The 17,500-nt window shown below is 58.7% G+C and overlaps 7 protein-coding genes across 7 annotated transcripts; 4 read left to right on the top strand and 3 right to left on the bottom strand.

Moving 5' to 3' along the window:
• Positions 1-1,740: 1,740 nt before the first annotated feature.
• BDZ90DRAFT_213140 (hypothetical protein) lies at positions 1,741-1,956 on the top strand (the record flags this gene model as incomplete). Its single annotated transcript, XM_025504157.1, has 1 exon — positions 1,741-1,956. A coding segment is annotated over one exon (216 nt), but the record flags the coding sequence as incomplete, so codon positions are not given.
• Positions 1,957-5,138: 3,182 nt separating this feature from the next.
• Positions 5,139-5,743, bottom strand: BDZ90DRAFT_211486 (UBC-like protein; the record flags this gene model as incomplete). Its single annotated transcript, XM_025504112.1, has 3 exons — positions 5,139-5,333; positions 5,414-5,452; positions 5,537-5,743. Coding segments are annotated over 3 exons (441 nt in total), but the record flags the coding sequence as incomplete, so codon positions are not given.
• Positions 5,744-5,919: 176 nt separating this feature from the next.
• BDZ90DRAFT_278370 (putative HOM6-homoserine dehydrogenase) lies at positions 5,920-7,523 on the bottom strand (the record flags this gene model as incomplete). Its single annotated transcript, XM_025509082.1, has 3 exons — positions 5,920-6,982; positions 7,066-7,405; positions 7,487-7,523. The coding sequence occupies 3 exons, from the start codon at positions 7,521-7,523 to the stop codon at positions 6,226-6,228; spliced, it is 1,134 nt and encodes a 377-aa protein (XP_025363583.1). The 3' UTR covers positions 5,920-6,225.
• A 183-nt stretch (positions 7,524-7,706) lies between these two features.
• On the top strand, positions 7,707-8,522 carry BDZ90DRAFT_135566 (hypothetical protein). The gene is made up of 3 exons (XM_025503420.1): positions 7,707-7,743; positions 7,822-8,004; positions 8,092-8,522. The coding sequence occupies exons 1-3, from the start codon at positions 7,739-7,741 to the stop codon at positions 8,330-8,332; spliced, it is 429 nt and encodes a 142-aa protein (XP_025363582.1). The 5' UTR covers positions 7,707-7,738; the 3' UTR covers positions 8,333-8,522.
• Positions 8,456-11,146, top strand: BDZ90DRAFT_135559 (hypothetical protein). The gene has a single exon (XM_025503419.1). The coding sequence runs from the start codon at positions 8,712-8,714 to the stop codon at positions 11,067-11,069; it is 2,358 nt and encodes a 785-aa protein (XP_025363581.1). The 5' UTR covers positions 8,456-8,711; the 3' UTR covers positions 11,070-11,146.
• On the bottom strand, positions 11,019-13,049 carry BDZ90DRAFT_278368 (hypothetical protein). The gene is made up of 2 exons (XM_025509081.1): positions 12,771-13,049; positions 11,019-12,709 (listed from the first exon to the last, which is right to left on the bottom strand). Exons 1-2 carry the CDS (start codon positions 12,998-13,000, stop codon positions 11,224-11,226), a joined length of 1,716 nt encoding a protein of 571 aa, XP_025363580.1. The 5' UTR covers positions 13,001-13,049; the 3' UTR covers positions 11,019-11,223.
• Positions 13,050-13,193: 144 nt separating this feature from the next.
• On the top strand, positions 13,194-16,370 carry BDZ90DRAFT_230968 (hypothetical protein). The gene has a single exon (XM_025505670.1). It carries the CDS (start codon positions 13,372-13,374, stop codon positions 16,261-16,263), a length of 2,892 nt encoding a protein of 963 aa, XP_025363579.1. The 5' UTR covers positions 13,194-13,371; the 3' UTR covers positions 16,264-16,370.
• Positions 16,371-17,500: the final 1,130 nt, after the last annotated feature.

Raw genomic sequence — 17,500 nt, 5'->3', positions numbered from 1 at the left:
CTTTTGCAGATCAGCCTTCATCACCTCGATGCCAAGGCTTCGATGGTCAATCACAGCAGCGCTTGTTGAAGACGTCGCGAGCTTCGAGCGGCTCCACAAGGGTCCAGCCGCTGACTGGTGCGGAAGTGAAGAATGAGGTACGAAGCCGTCGAGGAACGAGCGGTAGCAGCATGCTGGTAGATGCGCCACAACATCTTGCTTCATGGGAACCACTTGAACCTCATTGCCTCATTTCAGCTTGAAAGCATCAAAAGCCTCGGACATCACGCCGTCGCCTCGGCATGCTCGGCCGTCGATCTTTGCAAGTTCGAGGCAGCGCTCGCGGTGGATGGCACGCGACTGCGCAGGCGGGGATTGAGCGCGAGCGAAACCGATGAGGCGGAGCTTGCTCGCCTACAACTCACTCACCCTTTCGCACTCGCTCTCAGTCAGAAGCGCAGACTCAGTCACAGTCGATGTCCGCGGACTTGCAGGAGCAGCGAAGACCTCAATCGATCTCGACGACCTGCTTCTTCCTTCCCTTCGCCCCACTGCCAGCCTCTGCCATCAGACCACAGGGCATCGAGCACGCTTCTTTTCGCTCGATCGATCGACGTGGGCCTCACACATCCCTCTGAACAACGCCATCCCTAGTGGAAGCCCATCCCCTGCCCCACTTCTCAATTCTACCATTCTGACCATCTCCTGCTCAGAGCATCGTCGTCGCCTCATCGAGGCATCAACGTTTCCACACTACCACCCTCCATTCCTTCTCCTCCCTACCCATCTTTACTGCCAGTACCAAGACCAGTTCCTGCTCATTACTCGCGCAAACAAAGCCTGTTCAGGCTCCTCATCCTTCTCTATACTCCCTCTGCTCGCCTTCGCCTGCTGGAAGAACCCCTCAAGCAGCAAGGCACAGTACGTGCCATGGCTTTCAACCAGCCTTCAGTGCCATACAACGCTGTGCCCATGCCCCTCGCAATGCCGCTCGTCAACGGGAACTCTACGAGCTGCATCCGGGTTAGCAATCTGCCCAAAGAGGGTGAGTGTGCGTGGGAGCGATCGGCCGAGGTGTCAGCATTCACGCAATCTTTTCTTGCCCCTGCCTTCACCTCTCGCCGTAGCTGCTGAGCCTTGGCTCCGTCTGGTCTTTTCGACCTTCGGTGAGCATACCCTTGAGCCAGCACGGTGGCGTACGAAGCAACCTCTCCTCACTCACACCTTCGACTTGCCTCCACGCCAGGCACCATCGAGGAACTCGAGATCTACTCAGACATCCACCCTGGTAGCGCTATCATCCGCTTTGCTACCCCTGAGCAAGCGTCGAGGGCCCTTCAACTCGACGGCTCCTTCTCTCACGGATCAGCTCTGTGAGTATCTACGTGTCGTGATACAGTACTTCACCTAGCTTCTGACTCACTCACCTTTGTTCATCTCTCGTTCATCGCGCTCAGACACGTTTACCTCGAGCCTCAGCCACAGGCCTCTCTCGCATCTCCTACCATGATGAAAGCACCTCATTTCCCTCGAGGACCAGGTGGCACCCTTCAGCACATTCAACCTTTCATGCCCATGCCTCATAACGGCGCCTACCACTCTCGTCAGCCTACAAGCTCCGGACATACCCGCGAAGTCAGCCCTTCATCTACAACATCGTCGCCAGACTCAGCCTACGGCGGCCCTGCCTTCCACAAAGGGAGCGACCCTCGCCACTCGACACCTCCCAGGCAGCTGACCAACAGTCAAGTCGTCCACAAGAACCTCTACGTCCTCAACTTGCCTCTCGATGCCACGACGGACCAACTCGCCTCACTCTTCAGCAGCCACGGCACTGTCGTCCACTGCGTCATCCTCGCCATGCTCGATGCTCAAGCACGCCGACGAGGCTTTATCGACATGTCGAGCCCGGTCGAGGCAAAGGAAGCAATCGAGTGCCTCAACGGCTATGTCTGGAACGGTTATCCAATTGAAGTCTCCTACGCCATCGTTCAGCGCTCTGGAGGCCCTCTCACTGGACCTAATGTCGTCCGACGCACCGTGCCTCGCTCTCGCTGGAATTGTGGACCTCGCCGCCAGCCCATTCAGGATGATTCCTTTGGCGACAGCCCTCTTTTCTCCGGCGCGCCCGTCAATGGCGGTCATGTGCAGTCTTACGATCCTTCTTACCAGAGTCTCGCCGGCGACACCTTTGCGACTTCTCAGCCCCGTCAGCGCGAGATGCAATCCAACATCTGCGTCGACCCCTACACCATCTTCCTTACCGGCCTCGACCCAGCTGCAATTCTCGATGACGAAGACCTGTGCCACTTTGTCCAAGTCTTTGGCACCGTTGTTTCCTGCTCTCTTTCACGTGACGAGAACGGAATCTCGCTCGGCTACGGTGTCGCCACCTTCGCCACGCCGGCAGAAGCTACCTACGCTCGAGAGGTCCTCGACGGCCAGACGCAGAGCGGAAATCGCCTTGGTTGCAAGAAGTGAGACACGCCTCGCTGCGGCACAACATCGAGATCTCTATCCACTGACGATCGCCTTGCCTCTTTTCCTGCGCGGACACAGCCTTCACTTCACCCGCGACCCCTGGGCTGGCGCTCTCCCGGGACCTCTTTCATTCGATCGTCCCTCCTCGACGTTCACGTCTCACCACTCCCATACCGGCGGCTTTGATGCCAACTCCTCCTTTGGCACCAATGGCTCAGGCTCGTGGCCCTCGGAGGTTGACTACTTTACTCCTCGCAGCCAGGCAGGCACCCTACCTCCTCCCGTTGGCCCCACGCGCCGAGCCCCCACCAGCCGAGACCACTCAGCCAACGGTACCTTGTCCACTGCGGCCTCGTCAACTTTTTCTGCGACTCTCCCTGACGGCCTACCCCTGCTCAGCTTGGCTGGCAGCTTGCCCGCTGCTAATCCACTCAAGAAGGAGGACAGGAGCACACCGGGTAGCGTCAAAGCCATCAATACGCCAGGCAGCCTGTGCTTGTCCCTCGGCGGCAGTGGTAGTGGCAGTGGCACGCCCCTCGCAAGCTCTTCTTCACTCGCCACCACGCGCAGGGTCGCGTCGAGCCCCATCACGCCGGTCTCGGCTTCGGCGTCCTCCTCCTTCATGAGGAGCAACTCGGCCTCGAAGAATGTCTGGGGAGAGCCTGCTCCAGCAGTGCGGGGCCCCCGCAAGGTTGAGCCCGAGGTGCCTGGTATCGCCCTTGGCCCCATTGGATCCAGCCCTCCAAAGCGAACCAGCTCAGACCTCAATGATGGGTTGGCGCTTGATTTGGAGAAGCTTTTCCTCGAGGTCAACACGCCCGTCAACACGCCTGTTGCGGGCGCTTGACGCGCTCAGTAAGCTCGCTATGAGGAGCTTCACCCTCCCTTGAAGCTCTAGGATTGGCCTTTCGCCCTCTACTTTACATCATCAAGCGACGAACTCGCGAGCCTTTTGACAACAGCCTTCTTCTGCTCCCTCTTCACACATCCTCGAATGCGACACCTGCTCCTCTGCTGCCATCATCAAGTGCTGGAGGCCAAACTTCTCATCACTCCACTGATTTTTTCAAGGCGACGACCGTGCAAGCACACCAGCTTCATCACCATGACCAGCAAGAGGCCATCGAGACCACACGCCTCTTCCTCCGCCACTCGACTCGCCACCAGATACTCCTTCCCGACCCAGAAGATGCCGCAGACACCCTCGAGCCAAGCTTACAATCCCAGTCAGTGTAGAAAGCAATCGGAAAACAGACGAGGAAGAGCTTCACCACGGCAGCCGGATGAGCGAGACGTATCCAGTATCCAGCACCTCGTTCCCGCTCGCTGTCGTCCCTGACCTCTCTCCTCTTTCTCTCTTCATCCGGTGCGCTCCTTCCCTTCCATCTTGATCGAACTCGACCCGGCCTGGCGATCCAACGTCAATGCTCGGGGCGCTCTCTCTTCAGACCGCGACCAAACCCTGTAGTCTACCCAACGATCATCAGCGAACGAACAAAGATAGAGATCCATTCACACCAAACGCGAGGCTGACTTCGAACGGGCGAGCGCATGTCGTCTTCGAGTGTGCCATCGGCTCGCCAGCCGATGTCACGGCCGAGCGTACGGCTCCGTTTACGAGGAGAAGTAAGCATGAGGTATGATTGACAATGATGTATGAAATCTGACGTGACAAGTCGAGGTACGTTCCCTTCCCGCTTCCCCCTTCACTCTTCCTCACCCTACCATCCCTCTCTGTCTCAAAACAATCTCCTAACCAACAGCCCGATCAGCAAGAGTACGACGGTCAAGATAGCGCGGTCAAGCTGCGCTACTCGAGCTTCTGAACGAGTCGGACGTCGTTGAGCCCCCGGCCCAGCCTCTTCTGGTCGGCCGGCAACGGGTGGTGGGACGATGTTGATCTGAGGTGGGGGTTGAGGCTGGGTACGCGCAGGAGCGGTTGATGCGGTAGTCGTCGTCCGTGACGCAGATGATTGAGGCTGTTCAGAGGGCATCCTTGCTGTCCGTCTCGCCAAGCCTGGAAGACTCGGAGAAGTGCCCGCTGCGATGGCGCTTGAATCTGCTGCTGGAGGTGCTTCCCCTCCTCTTGCGGCTGAGGAGCCTCTAGCTACGACCGTTGACCCCGTCCTGTCACTGTCGTCATCATCGCCATCATCGTCATCGATGTACGTCATGGCTGGGGAGGCGTAGGAGGAGGTGGTGGCGTCTGGTGGCGATGAAGGCAGACCGCTGTGGCCGTGCGGGGATGCAGAGGACGAAGCATCGCCCGCCTGCTGCGTGGGTATCGTATCCGCTGGCGCCGGAACCGCTGGTGTCCTTGAAGCAGGATCTATCGTCGCAGGGACGTTCTCGACTGCCTCAGGGGGGAGAGCGACGGTACTGCTACTATTCGGCGCTTCTGCGACAACCGCAGTAGCCTGAGCTGCGATTGCCGCATCTGCAAGCTCGTTCAATGCATCATGTCCCCGTTGCGCTTGGTCTGCCTGAGTCATAGCGATCCCTGCGGGCGTCTGCGGCGGCGCTGAGCTGGGGGCAGACGATGAAGCCTCCGCAGCATCTTCTTGACTCGCCTTCCCACCCGACGGATCGACGACCAGTCCGTCGGGCAGTCTTTCTCTCTCCTCCAGATCATCCTCCTGAACATCAGGCAAGACCTCCTCGTTTCTCCTCCCCTCTGCGCAGACCGCACAGATCCATCTTCTACTCTGCTCCGCCAAGCTCTCCCGCTCCTCTTTCGGGAAATCAAGAGAGCCCACACCTTGAGCCGCTTCTGCTCTTGCCGCCATGAAAGCTTGTACGCCGAGGAGGGCAGTCCGAATCCCCCAGGCTGGCTGCCACATTTCTTCGTGGAAGCCGGTGAATGTTAGGCAGATCTGCATGTGGGCGAGGGCGAAATAATGTCAAGTGAGTGATACGGTCAAGGCACCTCGGTGTGAAGCTTTTGGTGGCTGACCTTCTTGTTGCACTCCCATCGTCCATTAGGCGTCAACAACTGCGCGTAGCGAACCACCAATCAGATCAGCTCTGCACTCTCGAGACTCGTTCTTCTTCTGTCCCTGTGCTCATCCTCGCTCACCATGATATTCGGTGGCCTAAATGGATACTCGACCGGCAATAAAATACGCCCATGGTACAAGCCCCGAGCAAACTCGGTCCCACTAGGACCACGCAAGGTGAAGTGCCATTCGAAGATATCGGTCTCGAGGGGCCGAGCAATATACTCCTGCGAGGGATCGGACTGCAGCTCTCGAGCTTCAGAGAGGATACGTTTGACGGCGGATGATTTCTTGTTACTAAGAGGCGGATGGCAGGGAACAGAAGCGGTTTGGTAGGCTGAGTGAGAATCGAGGGGGGACGAGGACGTGATGTCTGCATGTATGCACTCACTGCGAAGTCGTAGTGGCCATGGCTGACAGGGAAGCCGAAGCAGGACGAAGAGCAATGCTCAACACTGGCCTACCGCTGTATTCAGATGAGATTGAGGATGTGGATGTTGCGAGTGGAGCTAAACAAAAGGCGACGATCGCGATCTCGTCTGCTGCAGGCGGACGACATTTGTCACTCGACGGAAACGCGGACATCGACTGCCAGCCCAAGCGCACGGCCCTTCGGTGCAGTCGACGACGAGGGCGACGAGGGTCACCAACCTCCACGTCGACATCACCAGACGCACGCAAGCAAGCACGCACGTATCAAGGCCTCTGATTCACTCTAACTCCTGTATATTGCTCATTGCTCACGCAGCCTTGGCCCTTGTACCCTCTCTTACCCACGTCGCTCGGCCACGCGTACCAGATCCGCCACGACGCCCATTGCCGTAACCTCTGCACCCGCACCTGCGCCTTGGACGAGCAAAGGCCTTTGGCTGTAGCGCTTCGTGTGGAAAGCCAAGATGTTGTCGGAACCACTGAGCGAAGTGGCAAAGGGATGGTCCTTGGGGTACTTCTCAAGGCTCGCCTTGACCTCCCCGGCCCTAGCGTCAATGACACCAACGTAGCGCAGCACGCATCCCTCCTCCCTGGCTGCGGCGTTGAGCTTGTCGAAGTCGCCGTCGAACTCGGGCAGCTTCTGTACATACTCGTCGCCCGAGGTGACTGACTCGAGGGGAGCAGGCGTAAGAGAATGAGTGGGGACAGATTCGAAGCCCTTGGGCAACTTGTCCGTGAGGCTAGGGATGAGACGCGAGAGAATGGTGAGCTTGCGGCTGACATCCGAGCCAGAGAGATCGTCTGCCGGGTGAGGCTCAGTGTAGCCTTGGTCCTTTGCTACCTTGACTACCTCTGAGAACTTCTTGCTGCCACCGGCGGGCGTTGACCACTCGTTGAAGATGTATGAGAGGGTGCCGCTGAGCACGCCCTCGATCTTGTGGATCTCATCGCCTGTTTGGACCAGGTCCTTGAGCGTGGTCAGGATGGGCAGCCCAGCACCGACGGTGGATTCGCCGTACATGAGAGGTCCCTTGTCTGAGCCTGTAGAAGCGGAAAGGATGGCCTTGTAGAGATCGAGAGAGCCAGAGAGCCCCCTGTCGTGAGAAAGAGAGAGAGAAGAGGTGAGACTGATAAGTCTGATTGGACTCATTACGCCGTTTGTTCTGCGCCTGCTCACTTCTTGTTGGGCGTCACGACCGAGAGACCAGCCTTGAGGAATTCTGGATAGAAGCTTGCGACGCTATCATTCGACGTGTTATCCACGACGACGGTGTGCCTCTTGCTCTCTTGGGCAATCTGCTGCAGCTTCTTTGCCAAGTCAGCGAGGGGCAGAGCTGACTGTGACGAGTTGGCCAGGAGAGTCTTCCAGTCGGCGGGAGGGGCGAGGGAGAGCGGGCTGGTGGGGGTGGAGAGGAGCGTCTTCTTTGAGTTCTGAAGAGCGACAATGTGGATTTGGGAGGCCAGGTTGGGGATCGTCGTCAACTGAGAGATGACAGACGATCCGACGAGGCCGACGCCTGGCAAGGGGAGAGAGGACAAGAAGTCAGTCTTCTGAATATCCGGACCACAGTCCTCTCTGTCGACACGCGCCTACTCACCGACAATGGCGACGTTGATACCAGTAGGGGCGGACATGTTAGGGTTGGTGTTGATTGGTAGGCGACAGAGGGAAGCTCGAGTTGCTCTCTCGACGTCGACTCGAGATCTTCTCGCCCTCATCGACGCTCCACCCGACATGCGGCCGGCCAGTCCGTGCGCCACGTGGTTTGCTGTTGGCCGCATGGCCAGGCGTTCCAAAAAGCTTGCAGCTGCAGGCTACCATTGCTATCATCACCAACGCCGAAGCAACGATGCCGTGAGCACAGAGAGACCAAGCAGTGGCGCATCGCACTGGCCTTGACATTGGCTGACTTACTCTTCCCTCTGTCCTCAGCCTGTACGAACTCCTCTGCGTATCGGCCATCACGCCATCGACGGCTCCCTTTCGCGAACTCGTCCGCTCAACAACGAGGCTCGTAGTCGACCATGGAGGCGCAGTCAGGGCAATGAGATATTGGGGACGCAGGCAACTCCCACAGAGGACAAGAAGACATCAGCAATGGCATTACGAGGGAGAGTGAGTGCGGCCAACGAGAGGCAGGACGAATCTTTCCCGGAGATCGAAGCTGACAGACTGATTCCCCTCTTTGCGCCGCTCGCCCAGCTACTTCCTCATGCACTTCGACACATCCCCACCCGTCCTCTCGCAACTCTCCTCGCGACTTCGTGCGGACCCGCGAGTGGTCAAGTGGACGACGCTGAAGCTCGGTGAGAAGCTTGAGGAGATCACACCTCCGGGCACGTCGGCTGGCTACACGGATGCCCAGGGGATGGCCATGTACGGCGAGACGAGGCCAACCCCACCGGCTAATACCGTCATGGGAGGTGGCAAGACGGTTGAGTGAGTGGCTTCATCGGGGAGTCTATGGACCGCCGGAGGCGCTGCTTTCGCCGTACGAGGAAGGTCTCTCCTGGAGGATTTGAGTCTTCAGAGCAACAGATAAGCTTGTCCGTGTAGGGCGGCTTTGTACATCAGCAATCACATCACATCCATCTCCCATCGAAGCCGCTTTGCCAATCACAGAGGGACGGCACGCAGCTAGGCGGAACATCAAGGTCAGGGACGACCATGAGAATGAAGAAGCGCCGCGCATCACAGGTCGGGCCGTTGGTAATGAGGGCCGTCAGATGAAGCGGTTGAATGTGATGACTCACGAAACGAGCATCTTTGACGTCCTTCCTTTCCCTGTCAATAGCTGAATCAGGCGCATATCACGCTCACACATGAGGCCGGCCGAGTGGATCAGGCGACGACGCCAGCCAGATGAAGCGGACTACCTCACAGACAGTCCCTCTGCCCCTCGTACCCAGGGCCACTGGCAATCGCCAGCTAGAAGTCGCACTCAAGTTCCTTTCTCGACAGCAGATGCATCCTCGCCCCTCTCCTTCGCGCATCGCAGCCCGCCAAAGTCATCTGCGACAGCAGCTTCTGTCTCCTCCTTGACAGCTCGCGGCTTCTTCTCGTCCCGCACTGCCACTGCATCGAGCACTCCCCTAGACCTGGCGGCCCGACATCGATCCCTTGCGATTGACAAGCAGCTGCGCCTTGAAGCGGCGGAGATCAAGCGCGAAAGAGGCAAAGAACGCACTATCCTGCTACTCGGCCAAGCAGAAGCGGGCAAGACCACCGTCTTCAAGCAGATGCGATTGCTTTACAAGCGGCAGGCATTTGATGGCGAGAGGGAGGCGTGGAGAGCTATCGTGCTGCTGAATGTGATGCATGCGGTGAGACTGTTGATGCGAGCATTTGAGCATCACTTGGTGCAGGCGCTGGAGAAGGCCGCTGCGGTGACTCATGAGGATGCGCCGAGGAGCCGTCATCGACAAACGGCAAGGCGGTCAAAGGCAGCTTGCGGCGTCAACAACATGCCTTGGAGCAGCAGTGGCAGCGCCAGCGGTGCGCAGTCGCTTGGCTCCACTCAGATGGCACTTTCACCAGTCAAGGCCAGTGTCGCGGTGAGGAGCGAGCTAGCCTACCTTGACCGGCTTCGCGCTTCGATCGCCAAATTCTTGGAACTAGAGGCGCCCCTGCGCAAGACCTTGGGCGCATTCGAGGGAGACAAACACGCTTCCGAAGGTCCGGCCCGCCCTCATCACTCACGCAGCAGTGTTGAACACACGGCTCGTCCCTGGCTCAATCGTCCAGTCTCCGCCGATGGCCAACTCCTTCTCCGCTCTGGATGGCAGGAGCGTCTCCGTATTGCCAAGCAGGCGTCATTCTCTGTCCTCAGTAGCAACGCCCACAGCAATGAATCAGACGAAACGCAAAGGCTCCGTCACATCCCTTACTCGTCACCGCGGTACCTGGGGCCAAATGGCTCACCCCTGCCGACGCCGCTCGAGCTGCGGCGTATGAAAAGCGCCAGCAGCGGTCGAAGCATCGGCCTCGACACAAAGTCGCCGGCTGAGTACGGCTACGCCGGCGTAGACGGGGGTACCACAACAAGTTGTGAAGACTACGAGGCCCTAGCAGCGAAGGCCCTTACGACCATAGTAAATGATGTGATCACCCTCTGGCGCCGACCCTTCACGCAGCGGATTCGGGCGAGCGGAGGCAGATTTCATTGTGATGTCAGCGATCTCGGGCAGGGAGCGAGAGGACAGTCAAGCACTGCTGCCAGTGGAGCACACCCCAAGGTTGTGGACGGCAGCGAAAGCATCACTTCCTCCAGCTCTGTCTACTTCCTCGACTCACTCGCTCGCATCGCATCCCCCACCTACAGACCCAGCGATAGCGACATTCTTCAGTCTCGCCTGCGTACATTCGGCGTTCACGACGAGGCGATCACCCTGCCTGGGCGCGGAGCTCGATACCGCGTTATTGATGTTGGTGGGGCGAAGAATCAGAGGCCTGCTTGGTCACATCTGTTTTCTGGACCCAGCGGAGTGGGTGAGGAGAGGCAGTTCCATCAATCGCGTGGCCACGGCGTTCGACCAAGGGCCAACGGCAGCTCGAGCGGCACTCGAGGAACAAGCAGGCGACCTCACTCTATCCTCCACCACCATGCCTCCTCTCACCCCCTGGACGTCCGCCCAGATCTCATCCTCTTCCTCGCCCCACTCTCCACCTATGACGAGGTCCTCTCTGAAGATCCGCGCACAAATCGCCTCGACGACTCACTCGAGCTCCTAGAGCAGATCCTTGAGTCGATCAGCCTGAAGGATACGGTCGTGGTCGTGCTGCTAAACAAGGCTGATGTGCTGAAGAAGAAGGTGGAAGCTGCGGCTAGGGGTGGGGAACAGGGTGGATGTAGGAGCGTGGCGGATGTTTGGCCAAGAGAGTGGGAGCGCTTCATCAAGGCAAGGAAGCGCAAAGCTCCTCCTTCGAGGGACGGCAACTCTGAAGGAGGCGACACTGCAGCCGCTGGCACCCTTCTACCCACGACCGCCTTTCACCTCTCACTTCACTTCCTTGAGTCACGCTTCCGCAGCCTTGTACGATCGAAGCATCATCTCAGCCCGCAAAGGGACGTCCATGTACGTACGACTGTGGCGACGAGCGAGGCGAGGATGAGAGAGGTGTTGCAGTTCGTGGAGGAGGGGGTACTAAGGCAGGAATTGAGGGGGCTAGGTCTGACGTGAGGCGGAAGCGACTGGGTGCGTCGGCTTAGACACGATTGGAAGACGATAGTGGATTTGTGGCATTAGTATGCAGAGGAAAGATGTCAGATTTGTCCGTCGCTCCGTACTTCCACAGACGGTCCTTCGTATTTGCTTTGCTCCCCATTCCATCGCCTCAGAAATCACCCAGATCGAAGTCTCCGTCAGCAGCGCTACTCTTGGCTCCACTCGTCCCGACGGCCGTAGGCGCTGTTGAAGCAGGAGTTCCTGTGCCACTCCCATTGGTAGACCCTCCCTCTGCGACCTTCTCCGCGGCCTCCCTCTGCCTCTGCGCCGCAGCAGCCGCCATAGCTGCCTTTCTCCTCTGCTCAGCCTGCTTGCGCTCCGCCTCCAAAATGCGCTGTCGATCAGCCTTGCGATTTCGCTCGTTAAGGTCGGCGAGGAGCTCATTCTCTGACTTGGCGGCCGCTTCGGCCGCGGTGAGGTTGGACGAACCCGCAGCTGGCCTGCCATTGCCATTGATCGTAGAAGGTGACGATGCTCTGCCAGCTGCGCCCGGATTGCGCCCAGCCACCTGCTCATCGTAGGCCCTCCTAGCCTCCTTCTTTGCCTTCAACACCAAGTCATAATCCGCCTCCGTCCAGACGTAATCCATGAAGTCCCCCCACTCCTCTGCCTGATCCAGCACCTGCCGCTTGGACGGCCTATTTGGAGCCGCCTTTGCCGCTTGCTCGTACCTTTCGAACTCTTCGGGCGTAATGGGCGAATTGGACAGAATTGCGAGGTCGCGCTCGTGCTTTTCCTTGGCAAATTGCAGCACCACAAGCACATTGGTGTACTTCCCCTCGTCGACCTTGTACCAGCGTGAGCCATTCTTCCAATCCACGACCTCGTAGGCACGATAGCGCTGGACTGTCTTGCCTGTACGCTCGTCGCGCTGTGGGCCCATATTTACGCGGACGAATTGGCCGATGAGCTTGTCCTCCCAGTTTTTGAGGTACATGATACGAGTGATGCTGTCTCGTCCTATACGAGCGCGGTTGATGTCGTCGAGATCGGGTGGTATGAAGGGTCCGTCGTCTGCTGTACGGCGGCTTCGCTGAGCTGTACGACCCTTGAGACGACCAGTGCGGAGCCCGCGTTCTTCGTCCGAATCCACATAGCCGGAGGACTCTTCGCTCTCCTCATCTGAGTCTGTGGAAGCCTTGCGGCCTCGACGCCCACCAGCATCGTCATCGTCGTCGTCATCGTCGTCCCCTCGAGCAGCGGCTCTTGCGCGCGACTTGGCAGCCTTCTTCTTACGATTCTCGCTCAACTCCTGCAATTTGCGGTTGCGCGTCTCGCTCGTCCCGACGCTCTTGCGTACGCGGGCACCTTTCCTGCCTGATGTGGTAGCCTCATTGTCACTGTCCTCGTCTTCATCCTCGTCATCGTCTTCATCATCCTCTTCGCTGTCGCCCTCATCCATGTCGCTATCCGCTGCAGGCTTCTTGCGACGGAGCGTCTTCTTCTTTGTCGCGGCTTTCTTCTTGGTACGACTTGCCTGTCCTTGCTGCGCTGCTACCATACCTGCCAATTGAGCTTTACGTGCCCGAGCGGCTTGCTCATCTCTGCGGCCTGCGATGAGCTCTTCACGTTCGATGTAGGGGAGCGACTCGACGCTGAGGTCGAGTAAGGTTGTCAGAGAGGTGCCTCTGGCCTGCCAACCGGAAGCTAACTTACTATGCTTTGTCGGCCTCATCCTTGTACAACCCTTCAAGCGGGTAAGCAGGTGCATCGGCCTCATCGTCATCGTCATCGTCGCTATTGTGGACCTTGCGCTTCTTGGAAGACGACTTGGAAGCGCTGGCCGACTTTGACCTGCGCTTACTCGCCGTCTTTGCCTCATCTTCATCGGATGATGCGCCTCCACCGGCGAGGGCAAGTAGCTCATCATCGAGATTGGATGCCATTGCTGGCGAGCGAGTGGCTTCGATTTGTGTCGAGAGTGATGAAAGCGGAAGATGAGGGATGCACCTCGTCTCGTCCTCCCTCGACTTGCCGCCTCTTGCCGCCCGTCCCTCACCGCCTCTGCCGAGTTCAGAGTCGTCTTGATTTGCTTGGCCCCGGCGTCGGCGTCAAGGCCGACTAATGTGACACTTCAGCGTTTACATCTACCTCATCATACGACTACTGTCGGCGATGGATCATCAGAAACCATAGCAAGCGCACGCTCCTTACTCTTCGATCCCTCCGCTCCTTGCTTCCCCTTTTCGAAACCACCATCTTGCTTAGATAGTCTCGCGTCTGGCCAATGCCTCGGTGGCTTCGCTGGCCTCGCAACATGGCACCAACTCCATCTACCCAGCATACATCCACCGCATCGGCGTCGACGTCATCATGGCAGATGATGCCAGCAGCGCCAGCATCCACGTCAATCACAGGACACCACGTAAGAGCCCGCATGGCAGAGAAAGCCAACCAATCTCGTGATTACTGGACCACAGTGAAGCAGCGAGCCTCCGACCTCAAGCAGCAGGCTGGTCCTCAAGCTCGGACTCTGAAGCACAGCTTTTCCACTTCGCTCCTCAACAGCAATAACATCGCCACCTCTAGTTCCTCAGCATCTTCCTCCTCTTCCTCAGCCGCAGCTACCCGCTCCTCTTCCCCTCCTTCCCGAGATCGCGTCTTCCCTGTCCTGCTCCCCGGCTACACATTCGCCCGCCCACCCAACTACGACCCAGCAGCAGAGGACGAACTCCATCTCGTGCTGCGAGGCTTCGTCGGCCGGAAATCAGCTACCCCTGGACGGGGACAGCGAATGTTCGCCCTAATGGCACGACAGCTTGCCCGCCTACCCAAACCACTCGCCGCTTCCTCGACTTCGTTGCTTCTGCACCCGCGACCCTCGTCAACGGATGATGCCAACTTTTGGCCAGGTGTACCCACGGGTAGTGTAGCTGATGCGGGCCATGTGGCAGCCGATAAGGAAAAGCTGCCCCTCAGCGAGAGGATTGTCGAGGAGGTGGCTGACCGACTGGACGAGAGAACCATCGGCAAACTGGTAGAGAAGATGGGGGCTCTGCCCATTGATGGAGAAGGCGGGGTGCATGATGAACCGGAGGGGATGGACGAGAGCGATTCGAGAAGCGGATCGGGGGCTACGACGCCTGCTATGCCTCCTCATACTCAGGGACGCCCGCTGCCGCAGCTACGTGTCCAGTCCAAAGATCTGGAAGCTGATTTGCGCGAGTCCGTAGGAGGAGACAATTATCCAGCTTCCCCTGAGACGATGCGCTCCCAGTCTTCGTCAGCCACCGATGCGTCTACGCTTGCGTCTACCGCAACGTCTTCATCCTCGCAGCCGGGCAGCTTTCGCGAGCCGCCAACTCGTTCCTCAACAGCAGAGTCAGGCAAGGTCCCTCAACCTGAGCCCACACGTACACTCCGTCCTATGCTGGAGTCCTCCAAGTCGTCAACCGCAGTGCCCCCCTCCCGTCTCTCACGCTTGCGCGGTCTTACCCCACTCTCCTCAAGCTCTCTCGCCTCTACACGATCAGCCCCGATGAGCAACAGCGGCGTCGATGCTTCATCAGCAGCAGCCGACTCACAGCTGGTGGGTGGCTCAGACTTTTGGGCAAAGAGGACACTTGACGAGATCCACGCCCTCACTGCCAACTTGAGCGAGCGACTTGCAGACTTTTGGATCTATCGCGTTGCGGCATCGGAGGTGAGAGTGGAGGTTGAGGGATGGTTCAGCGCCGATCAAGAGGGGGAGAAGGAGGGCGACTGGCGTATGCTTCTCGCTCAGGAGCTGAAAAGCGATGCGCACGGCATGTTTCGACTCAAGGTCAACATTGGTCCCGTGGGCGTCTTTGGGGACGAGCTGCGTAGATTGAGATGCAGGGCCGTTTTGGCAGGCAACACGCAAGATGCTCCAGCTACAGATTGGGTCCCCCTCGATCTACCGGCGTGGCGGGGCCCTCCTCTCCCACATGATGAAGCTCCGGCGCGACCTGCGACTCCCTCAATTCGTCTCATTTCAGACGTAGATGACACGGTCCGTCAAACCCTCGTCACCTCGGGCCTCAAATCCGTCTTTCGTCAAGTATTCGTCCTGCCCCACGACGAGGTCGCCGTTCCCGGGATGGCGGAGTGGTATCGCTGGCTCAAGGGGCCGGGCGCACCTGATGGGGCGGCTGGCGAGAGCGAGGCGACCATGGACACCAAGGAAGAGGTACAAACGACGTCTTCGCCGCTCATTGATGGCCTTCACTTCGTGAGCAACGCACCCCTCGAGCTCTGGCGTCCTGTAACAGACTTTCTACGCGCAGCTGGTATGCCGGACGGGGCTCATGTGCATCTCAAGTCGTACAACTCGGACGTCGAGGCTTCGACTTCCAACACCGCCGGCGCTTCCAATGGCAACACGTCAGATTCAGCCTCTGCAACACCCGCAGCAACAGCGCCCAAGACTTCTCTCCTATCCACTTGGTTGCAGCCCGCCTCGTCGAGGAAGCGCGCTGCAATTGTGAATATTCTGGATGACTTCCCGAAAAGCTTGTTTCTCCTCGTTGGAGACACTGGAGAGTTGGACCTGGAGCTGTACGCTGAGCTGGCGAAGGAGCGACCTGGGCAGGTGAAGGGATTGTATCTGAGGGACGTCAGCTCACCCTACACTGCGACTGCCGCCGCATCGACGGGACGAGGCAGGGGAGGAGTGGAGGGAGAGGAGGAAGGTGATGTGTTAGAGCCAAAGAGCAGGAGTAGCGCTGCCTTGAAGCCCGCGGTGGATTGGGTCAAAGCCAAACGCCCTGCGAACCAGAGAGCCATGACAATGGACGGAGTCATGCTCTCCGGCGTGACTCCCTCATCTGCCGCCGCCAATGATGCAAGCTACACCAGTTCCGGCGGCAACAGTGCCCCTTCCTCCCCCCGCCTCTTGGCTCGGATGCGCGGGCCGAGTCGAAGGGACACGCTCGACTTGGAGAGCATTGCTCCTCTTGGTCCATCTGCTACCAGCGTATCGCCGAGTGGCTCTGCGTCTCCAACGAAAACTGGTAGTGCCGTTGCAGGGAACATCTCGCCTGCTCTGCAGACCAGACTGATCAAGGCGAAAGCCATGATTCCTCCGGGATGCGAGTTGAAGCTCTTTCGCTCGGGCGACGATGTGAGGGTGGAGAGTGGGAGGTTGATTAGGAGGTTGAGGGCAGAGGCGACTGCAAAGGCGACGTGATGATGTAGATGTGTCAGCGAGGTAGTGAGGATGCTAGTCACGATACGACGAGGAAGTTTTTGTAGCATAGCTATCAAGCAAAATCGAACGAAAAGGACATGGTGATTAGAGAGACGAGTGAAAGTGGATGATACGAGATTTGCTCGCTGCCTTACTGATGGTTGATATGTACGGAGCAATGCCGAAAGAGGATCAAATGTGGGTGGCGGTCTAACGAGCGGCGGCCATGTGAGAGAAGTAGAGGCTCGAGTGATCTACTTCGCACCTCCATCTCAGTCCATGCCAACCAAGCTGGCAATGCTGACCCTGCGACTAGAGTCGGGCCTTTTTCTCTCCTCCTCCTCCTCCTCCTCCTCCTCCTCCTCCTCCTCCTCGTCCCTTGCTCCCTGCCCGGATTTTCTCTCCTCAACGGCGGGCGACTCGTCGACCTCACTTTCTCCCTCCGCATCGCGACTACTACTCGTTCCATTCCCAGCGCTATCGCTGGCCCTACTGCTGCCTGTGGCCTGCTGAATGATCTGCCTGGCAATAGAGGCACCAAAGCGAGGCGGGGCGCCCAAAGCAGTCAAAGCGTCACCGCCACTCCCGCTGGTGAGAGGGCGCTTCTTGATCAGGGCGGCGACACCGCTTGAGGAGCTGCTTGACGCCATCGTCGTGGGGCGACGCTCCTCTGCCGCTTCCTTGTCCGCCTCACCTGAGCCCAAAGAGACGCGACGCTGTTGCAAATTGTGAGAGCGAGTTGCCGACTGCCTCTCCTCCTCATCACCTTCGGCGAATCTAGCAGTTCGACGAGGCGTACCACCCTCAGCGGAGGGGATGCGGCTAAGGTGGCTATTAAGGGGCCGCTCCCTGAAGAAAGTGGCTGCAGCAGTGTGACTGCTGCTGGCTCCATCACGGCTGAGAGGGGGAGGCTGGAACCGGAAAGGGCTTGACGATGAGTGGTGGCCAAGAGCGATGCTACTAGGAGGCGGGGAGCAGCCTGCAATGGGTGTGTGAGAGTACTCGATGGAGGCGCGCCTGCCAAAGGGATCGAAGCTCCCGTGAGCAGAACCGACATTGTGACCCAATCGCCCTGACGAGGAGAGGGGACGAAGACGGTCAGATGAGGGTGGGCGCTGTTGCTGCTGCAATGAGGACATCGACGAAGCCGCGAATGGCGCCAAGCTGAAGCTTCCGCGGCTGTTGATTAGCCCAGCTCGAGAAGGCGGTGCTCCCTCGGGAGGAGGCATCGCTGCAC

Source organism: Jaminaea rosea (genome assembly GCF_003144245.1).
Source record: "Jaminaea rosea strain MCA 5214 unplaced genomic scaffold BDZ90scaffold_3, whole genome shotgun sequence".
Taxonomy (NCBI): Eukaryota; Fungi; Basidiomycota; class Exobasidiomycetes; order Microstromatales; genus Jaminaea; species Jaminaea rosea.
The sequence above is the reverse complement of the archived record's forward strand: the minus strand, read 5'-3'. Positions and strand labels throughout refer to the sequence as shown.